Source organism: Zingiber officinale, chromosome 2A (genome assembly GCF_018446385.1).
Source record: "Zingiber officinale cultivar Zhangliang chromosome 2A, Zo_v1.1, whole genome shotgun sequence".
NCBI classification, from domain to species: domain Eukaryota; kingdom Viridiplantae; phylum Streptophyta; class Magnoliopsida; order Zingiberales; family Zingiberaceae; genus Zingiber; species Zingiber officinale.
Window position 1 is genome coordinate 68,509,092 of NC_055988.1, and position 14,641 is coordinate 68,523,732.

The 14,641-nt window shown below is 36.5% G+C and overlaps 1 protein-coding gene across 1 annotated transcript; it reads right to left on the reverse strand.

Annotated features, from left to right (window-relative positions):
- Positions 1 to 486: 486 nt before the first annotated feature.
- Positions 487 to 2,046, reverse strand: LOC122039689 (dehydration-responsive element-binding protein 3-like). The gene has a single exon (XM_042599171.1). It carries the CDS (start codon positions 1,224 to 1,226, stop codon positions 573 to 575), a length of 654 nt encoding a protein of 217 aa, XP_042455105.1. The 5' UTR covers positions 1,227 to 2,046; the 3' UTR covers positions 487 to 572.
- Between the last annotated feature and the right edge of the window lie 12,595 nt (positions 2,047 to 14,641).

A 14,641-nucleotide genomic window follows, 5' to 3' on the forward strand; every position in this document is an offset into this window, starting at 1 on the left:
AAGTTTTTCATTGATTGCAATATATCCAACAACTCAATGAAAGCGGCATTAAAAAAATTGACATAACAACCTCCAATAAGCCATGCAAAATCTTTAATTATCATTCTAATTAAATCCCAAAAGTGATCATCCATTCTATTGTTTTCACATTTGTGTCATCCATTCATAGCATATTAATTGACACTTCACTAACCCCAATGTGATTTCTTTCAATATTTGATATGGAACTCATCTATCTAAATTTTATTAATTAAAAAAAGTAATTTATTTATTTTTATTTCACTGTCAAAAGATACTTATTTTATCATTCATTAAAGAGTAATTAAAAAGTTACATGAGAGAAGTCATTAATTAAGCTTTTTTTTCTCTAATCTAATTGTATTTCCTTTTTCTAGGGGATACGTTAGTAATACTCTACAACTAAAACCTTTCATTAAGAGGGAAATGTCAAACCAAATACCACATTTTTTTGGGGGGATTATTTTGTCAAGCAATGTACAAAGTTGATTTTACACAACAAAATACTTTGATGAAATTCATGAAAACACGCACAAAAAGGGGGGATTTGAGATTTAATAGTGCCACAAAAAAGTTTCAAACCCGGTCGAATCGCAAGCGGCCCAAACCTCATCCGGTTCGAGGCCGAACCCGGTTTCCGCCCACGGCAACCACGACTCGGCCGGCAACGCCTCGTGGTACAGGAACTCGCTCCCTGAATCGGCCGAGTCGAGGAGGGACTCACTGAGCGGCGGCAACTCCACGATCTCGCCTAGCTCGTCGGATGCGGTGGGGTCCTCGAGAAACTCGGGGGGCGGAGCGGGGACCATGGCCGCGGCCTTGGCGGCCGCGGCCTGGACGTCTCGCGGGGAGAGGGTAGCCGGGCGGGGGAACGAGGCGGCGAGGTCTGGGAAGTTGAGCACTGCGGCGGTGCCCTTGATGCTGAGTGCGGCCACGTCGTGCGCACGTGCCGCCATCTCCGGAGTCTGGAACGTGCCCAGCCAGATGCGCGACTTCTTCCGCGGTTCCCGGATCTCCGACACCCACTTCCCCCATGCCCGCATCCGGACGCCGCGATACGCCGGGCGCTTGCTCCCATCACGCCCCCGCTTCTTTCCGATGCGGCCACCACTTCCGGCCGCCGTCTGCTCCGAAGGAGAGTAGAGGGAAGAGGACGCGACCGAATTGGTGCTGCTCTCCAGCACATAGGACACTCGAGCGTCGGCCATTGCCGTCAAAATCCGATCTTTACGGTCGGAATCCTCTCGACGCTAACTCCCGGCCACTTCTGGTGCAAAAAAGCAATCTTTTCAATGGCGTTTAATTTCTCGTCGTCCCCATCAGACAGGAAGCAGACAACAGTAAAGAGAATTTTCCAAGCTTCTCGTTACGAAACCAGGCTCAGAAACATCTTTGGTTGAGTGCACGATATCACCAGTGGCTTGCATAAGAAGATACGAAGATGGTTGGAACTTTTCTTGAAGAAAAAACAGAGCAAGCGTCAACTTATAATGCACTCAATTAGTATGCATGGCCATGGAGAAGGGGAGAGGAAGGAGAGTTGGGAGTTGGGAAAGGAGGTGCAAGAGTTTTAGTAGAGGCGTGGACAGGGAAATGTGATTTCTTACAGCGACCTTCCACCGTCCTCTCCTTCCCACACTCGCTCAGTGATCAGAGCCGGATTAACTTTTGTCCTCCTTCCTCTGCTCCCTCCATGCCCGCACCAGTTACCACAAAGACCAAATCATTTGCTCCCAAAATTTCGCACTGCAGGAAGGAGAGATCAAACAGTCGATCTGATGATCACTAGCTACCAAACAACTCGAAAAGGTTCTAGCTGTTGATTTCATGTTCAGCGACGAAGGTACGCACGATCGATATATACTTCTCCTCACAGTCAGCTTCAATCTTCATCGAGAGGTTGGTGGGCGTGCATAGCTCAGAAGTGGCCAAGAAAGGAAGGAAGAAAGGGGCAGCTACTGCTACAGAGGTGACTGGATGCTGTAAAACTCTCCCACTCTCGGACACCACAAGAAGGTTAAAAAACAACCAGAGGAACGAAATTACATACGTGAATCGTTTGATTAATTGTCACAGTAAAGGTCTTGTCGTTGGAAGAAAGATTCTTGTCGTACACAGGGAGAGAGAAAGCCAAGAAAAGCAAAGTATACTTAATGGATTATCAAAACCCAATTCAGGATCGTCGTCTCGCATTGATCCACCGTTTAAGCTGTAGATCGACCACTCGCAACTAAAATCACTTGTATGAGCAAAGATGGATATGTCAGAATATGTGGGGGCACTTCTGTTGCATTTTATATTTGATGACAACAATAGTATATTAAGACAGGTGGATTGGATTTGGCCATTAAGGATGACAATAAGGTGCGAGGTAAGATTTTAAGATCTATGCTAGTACGATGTATAATTACAACTAGTAAATGAGTGACTATAGGACATATTCACTATGGGCTACAAATGATATCGACCCCTAGATAGATAGACATCGTCGTTATAGTAAATGGCACTACTATAGAACTAGGTATCCTTAACATTCATATATGTCATCACTACAAACCCATCACACCTTCTACACCTTCTGCACCTTCTAGGATAATGTTGTCATCTTGTGTAAAGGTAATAAATAAAATGGTAGACATATGTCCCCGAGATAATGATATAATAATTAGGTTCTCTAATGAAAAATCAAGGGAATTTTTCTTCTAATGAGAAGTGGGCCTAAAACTGCTGATTATTTAGATGAGTCTCTATAGGTGCTTTTTGATTTACTTTGGTGGCTAGTAGAAAATTTTTTTAGAGCTTGGGCGGTCACCTCCATAATTAATTAGTTTGAAGAGTTGAATATTTAGATTATAAAAAAATGATAAACATATATAATGAAGAGTTGCTAATTTGCTATATGACCTTAAATCGGTGTAAAATTTAGAAGCGGCTACTCTATTGCTCTTTGGGCCCTTTATTACTAGAAATCCCTTAATTAGCGATGAACGAAATATAAATTCGATCGCTAATGATCGAAATAAATTTTGATCACTAAAAGACCCTAAAATCCCAATCCCTACCGATTTAATGATTTTAACAACTAAGAATGCATATAATGGTAAATGGTTACTCTAATGCTCTTTGGGCTCTTTGGGCTAATTAATGATTATTTAATGATTTAATTAAGCTTAAGTTTAAACTATATGCATACTTAGTTGTTTAGTTTTTTTATGTGGGTAAATCCGTCAGTGCACGAAAGTGTCATCAAGTAATATAAGATCGAATCAACAGGGACTGTGAATCGAATACCAGCTAGAGTAGTAAACTAGGTTATCTAGAGAATCAAAGGTAGTTGAAGTCATGAACAAACTTAAAAGAATAGAGAGAGAGAGAGAGAGAGAGAGAGAAGCGATGCAATCAAGTAGAGAAGGAAAAATGATCACAAAAGGAAAGTAGAGTGTGATCAAAGAAGGAAGACAGAGTGTGATCAAGGCAGGAAGACAGAGTGTGATCAAGGCAGGAAGATAGAGTGTGATCACAAAAGGAAGATAGAGTGTAATCAAGGTAGGAAGACAAAGTATGATCACAGAAGGAAAGCAGAGTATGATTAAAGCTAGAGGGTAGAGTGTGATCAAAGTAAAGAGATATCACAAAAGGTTTAGTTGTAAATGACAATTCTAGGACTTCAGTTTTACCCAAATAATTGTAACTTAATCTGTGTCTGATTTTCTATCCTCAATGGGTATTTAAGTAGGTAGACCATCATATGATATTCAATGTAAACTTTTGGTACTACAATGACATACCAACCCTAATTATTGTCTACTTCTAGAAGGATCACAACTAGTGATTGAAACCTAGGGGGACTTTGTCATAAGATCCTTTGACCTTTAATTAACCACTTTGCCTATTACTTGACAATGAATTAGGTTTGATTCATAAAACTCAATGACAGCATAGGGTAACTCGTAGTATACTGGGTTGTACTTTGGTATCCAACTCTTTATGTCGCACTTTTCTATAGGTTAGAGGGTTGAATTCTCCTTTCAATTATTATCCAAACCCTCATGAGATACAAATCTCATGCTTTTAACATCGAGATCATGTTAATATGGTAGATCCGAACCATAAACATACATTTTATAAAAAAAAAGACAAATACAAATATATAGATTAAATGAAAAGATGTTCGAATATCAAAAGGGCTACTCCCTACATCCTAGAATAATGAGAACCACTCCATTGCAAGAAAATTATAGATCGAAGACACTCATAAAAGCTTCATGAAGATCAAAATAGATAATAGAGATAGAGAAATGCTTAGCGAGAAGATTCTCGTTGTCTTTGGAGTGGTTCGCTTGTGTTGAAGGTGGACAGATCACTGGAGTGAAAGAAGATGATTGCTCTAGGGTTTTCCCCAGAGGGAAAAACTCTCCCCCAATGAGGAGGACAAAGTCATCTGGTCCAAGATCCCTAATCAAAATGAGGAGAGCTCCTTTTATAGTGTAGAAAATTGGCTGCCGGCACAGGTCATGCCGCTTGGCACAGGGGCCCATGTCGAGCGTTGGGGCGTTAGATCTGGTGGACCACGACCCATACCGTTGGGCATGGGTGCCCATGGCAATCTAGCATAGCCGGGCATGGTTCGTTCCACTAGGCACGGTCCGTTCCGCTGGGCACAACCCGTATCGCTGGGCATAGGCAAGTCGTGGTAAGGAGGGCACATGCTAGGCCACTGGGCACGACCACCCATGGTGAGGCACCCGAACCGAGCATGGGTCGTGCCACTGGGCACAATTGCCCGTGGCAAAGCAAGGCTTCTTCAACTTGATCTCTTTGCTCCCCATTTCTCACCAACCTTCACTCCTATCATCCAAAATATACGAGAGCAATATCTCGGAGTAATTAAACATGAAAATAAAGCATAGAATCAAGATATTTTAAATCATTCATGTAAAAGTAGGTCAAATGTAGTGTGAAAATATGATGAAAATCCTATATACTTTACACTTATTATTTTAAATGTTTAATAATATTGTAATTTATTTCTCATTAGATTACAATGTATATTAATAAAACTTGGACGGTTCATAAGTTAGAAAATAGATTTATCACTGAAGAATATTTTGATAGAGTTGAAGATTTTGTGGAATTTACTAAGCGTCATCCAAACTATATGAATGGTGAATAGTTATGTTGTTTATATAATCATTACAAATGTAGAAATACGACTTTCTATGATGAGGATATCATGAAAGTATATATAGGTAAAAATAGTTTTGTTCCAAATTACTACAATTAGTACTATCTTAGAGAGCTTTATTTGTTTAAACTAATTAGACCTTCTGTTGCTTCATCATATAAACCTTCTATTGCTTCATTAATTAATGATAATATAATGCAATCAATGGTTTACGACATGATGAATGTAGTTGCTCATTTGTATATTGATGAACTACCAACACCTGGAGTTCAAAAACTATATAACATGTTAAATGCTAGTGAAAGAGAAGTATGGGAAGATATTCCTTCTGGTCATTCTCAATTATCATCTACTGTAAGACTATTGAATATCAAGGCAAAACATCATTTCTCATAATGATGTTACAATGACATTCGATAACTAATGTCTGAGTTGCTCCCTGCTAATAACATAATAACTAATAGTTTCTACAATACAAAAATATTACTTAGGAGGTTAGGTTTGTCTATGGAAAAAATTGATTGTTGTATAAATAATTGCATGATCTTTTAGAATTAAGAAAGTGAACTTATTAAATGCAGAATGTGTAATTACCCTCATTATAAGCAGCGTAGTCGCATATTAAGGAACAAGGAGAAGATTTTTATCATGGAAAGTTATATGTTACTTCCTGTTAATTGCTAAACTTCAATACTTATATGCATTTGTCGCAATAGCAAGCCACATGATGTGACATCATGAGCATGTACACGAAGGATATATAATGTGTCATCCTTCTGACTCACTTACATAAAAACATCTTGATACAACGTTTATATCATTTGCAATGATATGAGATATGAGATATGCAGAGTTCAATCGATGTTAACATTTCAATCTTTTGATAAATCTTTGGCATATTTAAATCATCATATAACACTAGGTCAATGGGTATTCATATCTCATGGTTGCTAAATGTTAGCATTAGCCCTAGTACCAATTATGAGATGATTGATAGGGCATTTTTTATCATATTTTATTAATTAATAAAAAGATAAAGTTAGTTATTATATTTACTTTGGTTCAGTGCTGAATGAATAAGTATAATAATGTCCTAGGGTAGTAGATTATAATCTACAATATATCAATTGGTTGAATTGATAGTGAGATATTGTAGATATATAGAATGCTACTCTTAACTATTCCTAGTAAAGCATTAATATACACGGACAATATCAATGCGTTGAGACTAGCATGTAGGTTAACGGATGACTTAATCTCACAAGTCATGAATATGAGATATCAGGTTGACACATGTATATATATTAGAGAATATGTATTGAATGATCCGCCATGAGAATGTTTCATAGATCATTATATGAGTATTATAAATATTTTCATGTGACTATTGATATGAAAAGTCCTTAGAACTGAAGTCATTACAGTTTCCTACATAAGGAGTTGTGTACTTTGGTATCGGTAAACGACACCTATAACAAGGTGAACTATAAAGTCAATCACTGGATATTTGATAAATTATGCAGAGTGATGTAGATGGGATCTAATCCTTCCATATAATGGAAGTGATATTTATGGACCTTTTGATTAGTAGGATACAAGAATGTATGGTCATGCTCAAATGAGTCAATATACTATATTGAGCTTATTTGATTGAGTGTGTCTACTTAAAGATTAAGAAACACAAAGATTGATAAGAGGATGACACAGTCTATGTCGCATTGATCAATCTAGATATCAAGGATAGAAGGATTGAGTCATACAAGATAATAGACATAGAAAGGTTAGGTTAGATCTTGACATTCTCATCACTTGGGTAGCAATGATGCTTTGCTAGATGTCACTCATTATTTATGTATCTAAAATAGTTTTAGATTCATTGCCAATATTACAAGAACCTATTAGGTCACACACACCGAACAAGTTGATTTGGAGATAGGTTCATATGATGGATTATTAAATTAAGTCTAATTCAAATTGGACTCTTTGAGTTGAGACTCAATTAGATCCAAATATTAGATTGAGTGCAATTCAAATTAAACTCATAGAGTCAATTCGGATTGATGATTAATGAGTTAGACTCATTGAATGGTTTGATGAATTTGAATTCATGAAGGAAGAGGAGTGTCCGATTTAGAATTGATCATGTGTTGGATGAAGAGTGGTCAATTTTGAATTACTCATGTATTGGATGCATTGGATGAAGGCAAATATTAATGTCAATTAAGGCAATTAACATTAAGGAAATTTCATGAATGAGAACTAAAGGAGTTTTGATTCATTTTCATGAAGAGAGAGTGTGTTCTTATTCTTCTTCTTCCTACTTCCACTCTTGGCCAAAACTTCCAAAGAGGTTGCTAGCATAACCTTTGGTTGATTTTCTTCTCCACTTCTTGAGTTCATGAAGATGGATGGATGACTTGTTCATGTGAATACTGAAAGAGGTGTGAACACTTGATCGTGCTGACATCTAAGCTATCGGGAGTTCGTGTTTATGCAATAAAGATAACTCCCTTTAACAAAACTTAGTATATGGTTATCCTTCGATTTTAACCGAAGGAACTATTTTTTTTGCTTCAGTATTATGTCACTCTAGTTCCCTACACTAGAAGCACTAGCTAATTAAACTTGTGTTTTGATACTGGCAAAGGTTCGAAGTTAAGTTGTGTTGTGATCTAACTAGTTGAACTAAGTGTGCAAGAAAGTCCTAAGTGATTTTAGACAAAGTGAAAGTCCTAGTTAAGGCTAAGCAAAGAAGTCCTAGTGGGCACTAGGCACGTGGCAAGTCTTAGCTACGGTTAGACAATGAAGTCCTGGTCCAGAAAACTGGGTTAAGACATGGAAGGACGAGGATGTTGGATGAAATTCTAGGGTCGAGGACGCTAGATGAAAGTCTTGGGGGTCGCAGATACCAGGCGGGAAATCCTAGGGTCGAGATACTAGGTGAAAATCCTGAGGTCTCAGATGTTGAGCAAAAGTCCAGACAGTCTGGAGAACCAATCTGGCAAAAGGTAATCTCTCCTTAGAGGAGTAGGTGAGGGTGCGTTCCCCGTAGAGGTAACAATAGGAGTCAGCCCAACCTAGAATTTCAGTGAAACTCAAAGTCAGGACAGGATAATTTGAAGACTGTCTAAAACCACTTTACTTTTCATGTTATTACTTGTCTTTCTAACTCTGTGGTGTAAGTGGTTGAAAGCAAGAGTTGGTTTGAAAACAAGGTTTCAAGCGCCTGAAACTTGTAAGGGCGCTTGGATGTCGAAGCATCCGGAGTTGCTCCAGGTGTCCGGGTAAGCTTTAACGAGGGAACACCCTGGGCAGGTGCTTGGCAAGGCACCAGATCGCCCAAAGTTGTTCCAAGCACCCGAACAAGCAAAATATCACCATCATGCTAAGTTGGAGCATGTCGACTGGCTAACCCACGTCAGCGGTCCAGGCGTCCGGAGGGGGTTTGAGCGCCCGAACATGGAAAACTTCTTGGATAAAGTTTCGATGAGAGCTCACCATGTCAGCACACTCCAGGTGCCCCAAGAGGGGTCCAAGCACTCGAATGGATCTATAAAAGAAGGGTTCAGCTAGTATCTTAAACACATTCACACGAACAAATTTCTCTCCTACGCGTTGCTTGACAGATGACTCCACAACACCCAAAAGCTGCTCCGATGATGACTACGCTCAAGACCTACCTCTAAGTCATCGGTATTGTTTGGATTTCAATTACTTGTACTCATATTCAAGTTGTGTTTTTTTACTTTCTGATTAATTAGTGATTTCCCAACGAAAGCACTATCATGTGCGGGCCTTGGGGTAGGAGTCGCCACAAGCTCTGAACCAAGTAAAAGACTTGTATTTCTGTGTGTTCTTGTTTCTCTTTTGTCTTTCTTTCTGCTGCACGTTTACTCTCGATTGTTTTCTGAAAAACATGAAAAGCCACGTTATTCACCCCTCTAGTGCATTGATCCTACAATTGGTATTAGAGCAGGGACACTCTGAACTGGTATAACTACAGTTCAAGCAATTTTTTCCATTATTTTTTTGTTCATTTTTTGGTAAAAAATATTCTTACAAAATATTCCATTTTTAAATGTTCATTATAAGTTAGAATTGATCTAATAATCTCTCTTAACAAATTTGTTGATTCTTTAAATTTTCTCAAAATTATTGTAACACCACTCGAGCCGCCTTTTTTTTCACCTTTTCTACTCCCGCACTACTAATCCAAGACCAAGTCTTGCTACACTTTGCTTTTTTTTTTTTTTTTGTGTGCAAGATCTTAAATGACCTTTTAAGAAGGCTATAGTATTGCACGTCCACCCCTCTTCTCCGACGAAGATTTTAGGTACTGGAAAGACCAGATGGAGTACCAACTGAAGGCCCAGGTGGAGATATGGATCATGATCCAGACTAGAATCATACTCTCCACTAAAGATGGTGTACCCATCTCCTACGACAAGTGGGATGCACAAACAAGAAGAAAAATTGAGGCAGATGCAAAAGCAGCATGTACTCTCCTATGTGGACTAACATATGAAGAGCTTGATCAAGTTAGAAAGTTTAACAACACTAAGGAGCTTTGGGAAAAAATGATCGAGCTTCATGAGATTCCATCAGAGCCATAAGACCAAGTTGAACCTGAGTTTGAATTTGAGTATGAATTCCCAAAGTCAATCTCTGAACCAAACTCAGAAGAATCGGATTAAACTAATTTCATAACATTAATGGACAAGGAGAAGATAGCTAAATCTGAGTCCAAATTCGAGACGACAATAGGTAAGGGGGAGAATCCTATCATGAATCTAAAAGGTAAAATGGTAAATTCAAATTTTAAATTTCACATAATTTTTTTTAAGTGTAGGGAGAGAGGCCACCAGAAACTAATGCCCTACTCGTAAGATTCGGACGGTACAACCGAAGGCAAAGGAGAAATCGATGCCATGAGTCTAGAAAGGGAAGCAGCACATTGAATGCTTCAAGTGCAAATAGATGGGTCACTACAAAAGTCAATGTCCATAAAGAAGATCCAAGACTTCAAGAGGAGAAATCAAGGTTAGTAAATTTACATTACATGAAAATTCAATTTTTCCAACACATGTCGGTACCTTATCTAATCATTGTTGCTCTAGTTTCAATTTCTCTCAAAAATTAGATATGCATGCTAATAATGCAATCAATAAAGTTGATTTAAATTTGAATAAGAATAACTCAAAATTATTTAATAAAAGTAAGAAATTAATTTTTAGAAAATTAGAAAAATAAAATAATCTTTTAAAAGATAAAATTAATAAATTAGAAAAGATTATTAATAATTTAACCAAATCACAAAATCTAGATTTGGGTTAAAAGTCAAAGGTAAAACTTAAACTCTACAAATCAAGATATAATCAAGTACCTTTTAGGTATGAAACTAATTGATAAGATCCTTGGCCGGCTAGAAGGGGGGTTGAATATCCCTGCACAATTAAAAGAGATGAACCCTTCTCGAACTTAAAAGAACACTTGCATAAAATAATTAAATGAAACCAAAAAGACAAAGGCTCAGAGTTTTTACTTGATTACAATCGGGAAGGTTGTTAATCCAAGAAAATGAATCATACTACTTTCTCTTTCAGGCAGAGAAGTCTCTTTACAACAATTATGCACAAAAATGAAGAAGCTAAACAAAGAGAAAAGCATGTACAAGTGTTGCTCAATGATTCTTGTTATTATCTAGCTTCTAGACCAAGGCTGTATTTATAGCCTTGGTCGGGGCGCCTGGAAGTGCTCTAGCCGCCTGGAGTAGAATAGAATTCTATCCCTGACGCAATGATCAACATCCACGTCGAAATGGATAAAATGAGGTTCCGAGCGCCTGGACCCTAAAAGTCAATAGGGTTGACATTTTTTGGTCCGAGCCCTCTACTATGGTGTTGCTCGCTTCGGTCCGGGTCTTCCACTCCAGCTCTGCTCGCTTAGGTGATTTTGACCATCCGGAATAGGGCTCACCTGAACCTATCTTCCGGCCTTCTCAAGCAACCTTCCGCTCTGGCTTCTCGTCCCTCGGAAACGTCGTGCGCCTCCTTCTCATCCACTTACGTACTCTTCCGCAGCACCTCATCCCTCAGACGCACCTAGCCCGTTGGCTCTCTTCCGTGCTGTCCTTCTCGCTAGTTGCGTCTTTTGCTCGACTTCCTATGCTCCTAAGCTCCTACACACTTAGACACAAGGTTAAACACAACAGGACCTAACTTAACTTGTTTGATCATATCAAAACTACCTTGGAGTACCAACAATCTCTCCCTTTTTGATATCAGCAACCCAAGTTAAGTTAGGGTAAACTAACATAAACATAAAGGCAATTAAAGTGAAAAAATTTAATTTTAATTTGCCTCCCCCTAGACTTAATCTTTTTATTCTCCCCCTTTAATCATATAAAAAATGGGGTATCAAGAAAAATCTAAGGGTGATTTTGATTTTCAAATATTTTTGAAAAAACCTTGTCAAGTTTTAAAAATTCTGAAAATTATTTTGATATATATAAAAACAATTGCAATAATTTTAGAAACTTTAAGTGTTGTAAAAACTTTCTAAGTAAGAAAATTTCAAGCAGAAATTTTTTTCTAAGTTTAAAGATAAAAAATTTTTGTGCAATGTATAAAATAAATTTTGGCAAAACAAAGTTTATAAAATAACTTTAAAACTTTAAGTTAAATAGATTAAAAAAATGAGAAATTTTTCTAAGTAAAACAAATTTGTAGAGAAATATTTGAGTATTTTCCAAGTAAAAAAAATTTGAGTAACTATTTAAAGTATTATATAATTTTAATTTTAATGCTTTATCAGTTAGTCAATTAATTATTTTATTTTAATATTTGGCTTCCAGGCTGTGGCGAGGCACTAGGCCTTCTTGGTTATTGGAGCAACAATCACTTTTTAGACAAAGGCTTATAAGGAAATTAAATGTCTAATGTATTCTTTGAATGCCCTAAGTCTAATTAAACTTTTAAGACAAGACTTTGCAACCCAGTAAAGATTCTTTCCAACTGATTTAATTAGGAATTTCTTAGGGATATATTTCTTTGAAATGTTTCTAATTTGTCCTTTATGATATTTAAAATATCAGTTTAGGTTATATTTTCTAACACTTGTATTATATGTGCATGTATTATTTATTAAGTTATTTATTTCTAGTTGTAAATTGTCATTTTCTAGCTTTATTCTATCAAGATCTTCTAATGGATAAGATTTTGCTAGAATTAACTTTAGTTTCTTAATTTCTTTTTCAAGTTTGCAACAATCTTTGGTTAATAATTTCATAAATTTAAATAATTTATCGGGAGGTAGAGATCGTACCTGACTTACCTTGTCGATCTCGTTATCCGTGGCTCCCCTTAAACTGCTGCTTTCTTCCGATGTAGCTCCCCTTTCGTCAATGCTCTCGATGCTCATTTTGGATGAGCTTGCTTCGTGTTCATCTTCTTGATGACTTGCCATTAATGCAAGTCTGGAGAAAGCCTCAACTTCCAATTCGGACGATGTTTCATCCCACGTCACCTTTAAAGTCTTGTACTTGCTCGTTTGGATAGGCTTCTTTCCTTTGTCCTTATCCTTGTTCCTTAACTTAGCGCAGTTGTCCTTAATGTGCCCTTCTTCATTGCAGTGGTAGCATCTGATTGTTCTTTTCTTTCTACCCTGCGAATGGTTAGTTTTTCTTGATTTAAATAACTTTTTAAAATGGCTTATCATCATTAACATTTCATCATCGTTGAGAGAGGATTCTGACTTATGCTCATCTCTCGTTTCCTTGAAGGCAATGTTATACTTTGGCTCCTTCGTACCTGTATATCTCGATTCATGCACTTCAAAAGTTGAAAATAACTCTTCTAAGGTAATAGATTCTAAGTCCTTAGAGATATAGAAGGCATCTACTAGTGATGTCCATTTTGTATTTTTAGGGAATGCATTAAGAGCGTACCTTAGCGAATCTCGGTTGCTTACCTTTTCTCCAAGATTTGAAAGTCCAGTGATGAGCTCCTTAATCCTCGAGTGAAGGTGTGCAATTGTTTCTTCTTCTTCAAATCGTAGGTTGATGAGCTGGTTGCGAAGTAAGTCCCATCTCGCGAGCTTGGCTTCGGACGCCCCTTCGTGTAGCTCAAGGAACTTTTCCCAAAGCTCCTTTACTGAGTTGTAGGCGCCGCGATCTGGTTGACTTCTTGTGGCGAAAGGACGCTCAGTAGATTGAACTCTATTTTATCATTTTCCATGTAGTCAACCTGCTCCTTCTTCGTCCACTGGTATTCTTCCTTACCCTCGGGTGCTACAAAACTGAACTCCATTACTAAAAGTAATTCAAAGTCAGTTTTAAAGAATACCTGCATTCTCTTTTTCTAGCTAGCGAACTCCCCCTCAAACTTCGGTGGATATATGCTCGGTCCGACCATTGATTCAGTGCTTCGATCGACGGTTAGTCCTCTTGAAGCATCCTAGCTCTAATATCACTTGATAAGACCCATGGTCAGCTAGAAGGGGGGTTGAATAGCCCTGCACAATTAAAAGAGATGAACCCTTCTTGTAGTGTCCGAAACCACTTAATTAATTAATGAGATTTATTGGGTTAAATTATAATTTAATTAGAATTTGAATTTGTCTAATTAAGGAGATTTATTGGATTAATTGTAATTTAATTTGATTTTGAAGTTATTTAATTAAGGATATTTATTTGAGTAATTGAAATTTAATTAGAATTCATATTTTATTAAGAATTATAAATTTAAATAGATGATTTAGTTAGGATTAATCAAGTTAACCTTTAATTATGGAATTTGGATTAATCAAATTAAGAAAATAATAGGATATATTAAATATAATATAGAATATATAATTAAACAAGAATAAAAAAAAGAAATACAAGACTAAAATTTTATGTAGTGTGTATTGTATATAGAAAGAAAGTATAAAGAATATATATAATATAAACCCTATAATTTAAATAAGAATATATATATATATATATATATATATATATAAAAGATTAATATATTATGTAGGTAACATGTAACAAATATAGTGTAAATAATGATTAAGAAATTTTAATCATATAATATATGAATTATATTATGCATATGGATATCCATATAAAATTATATTAAATTGACGACTTAGATTTTTATATAAAAATCTATATAACCATGAATATATATAGGAAATATAAAGTATGTAGTATAAATAATGGAAATAGGAAAATTATAAGATATATATAAGAGATTTTAATTGAAGATATGGATATATTTTCAACGTGAAATTATATATATATATAGAGGAGATTTGATTCAATATTAAATTAATGACTAATATAAATACAATTATATATATATAATATAGATTTAATGAAACATGTATATTTAGAAAACTATAATATTTAATTATTATGCATACGTTTTATATATATATATATATATATATATATAT

What these genes read in the sequence shown, in the direction of transcription:
- LOC122039689 (XM_042599171.1), bottom strand. Translation starts at nt 1,226, where the DNA reads ATGGCCGACGCTCGAGTGTCCTATGTGCTGGAGAGCAGCACCAATTCG.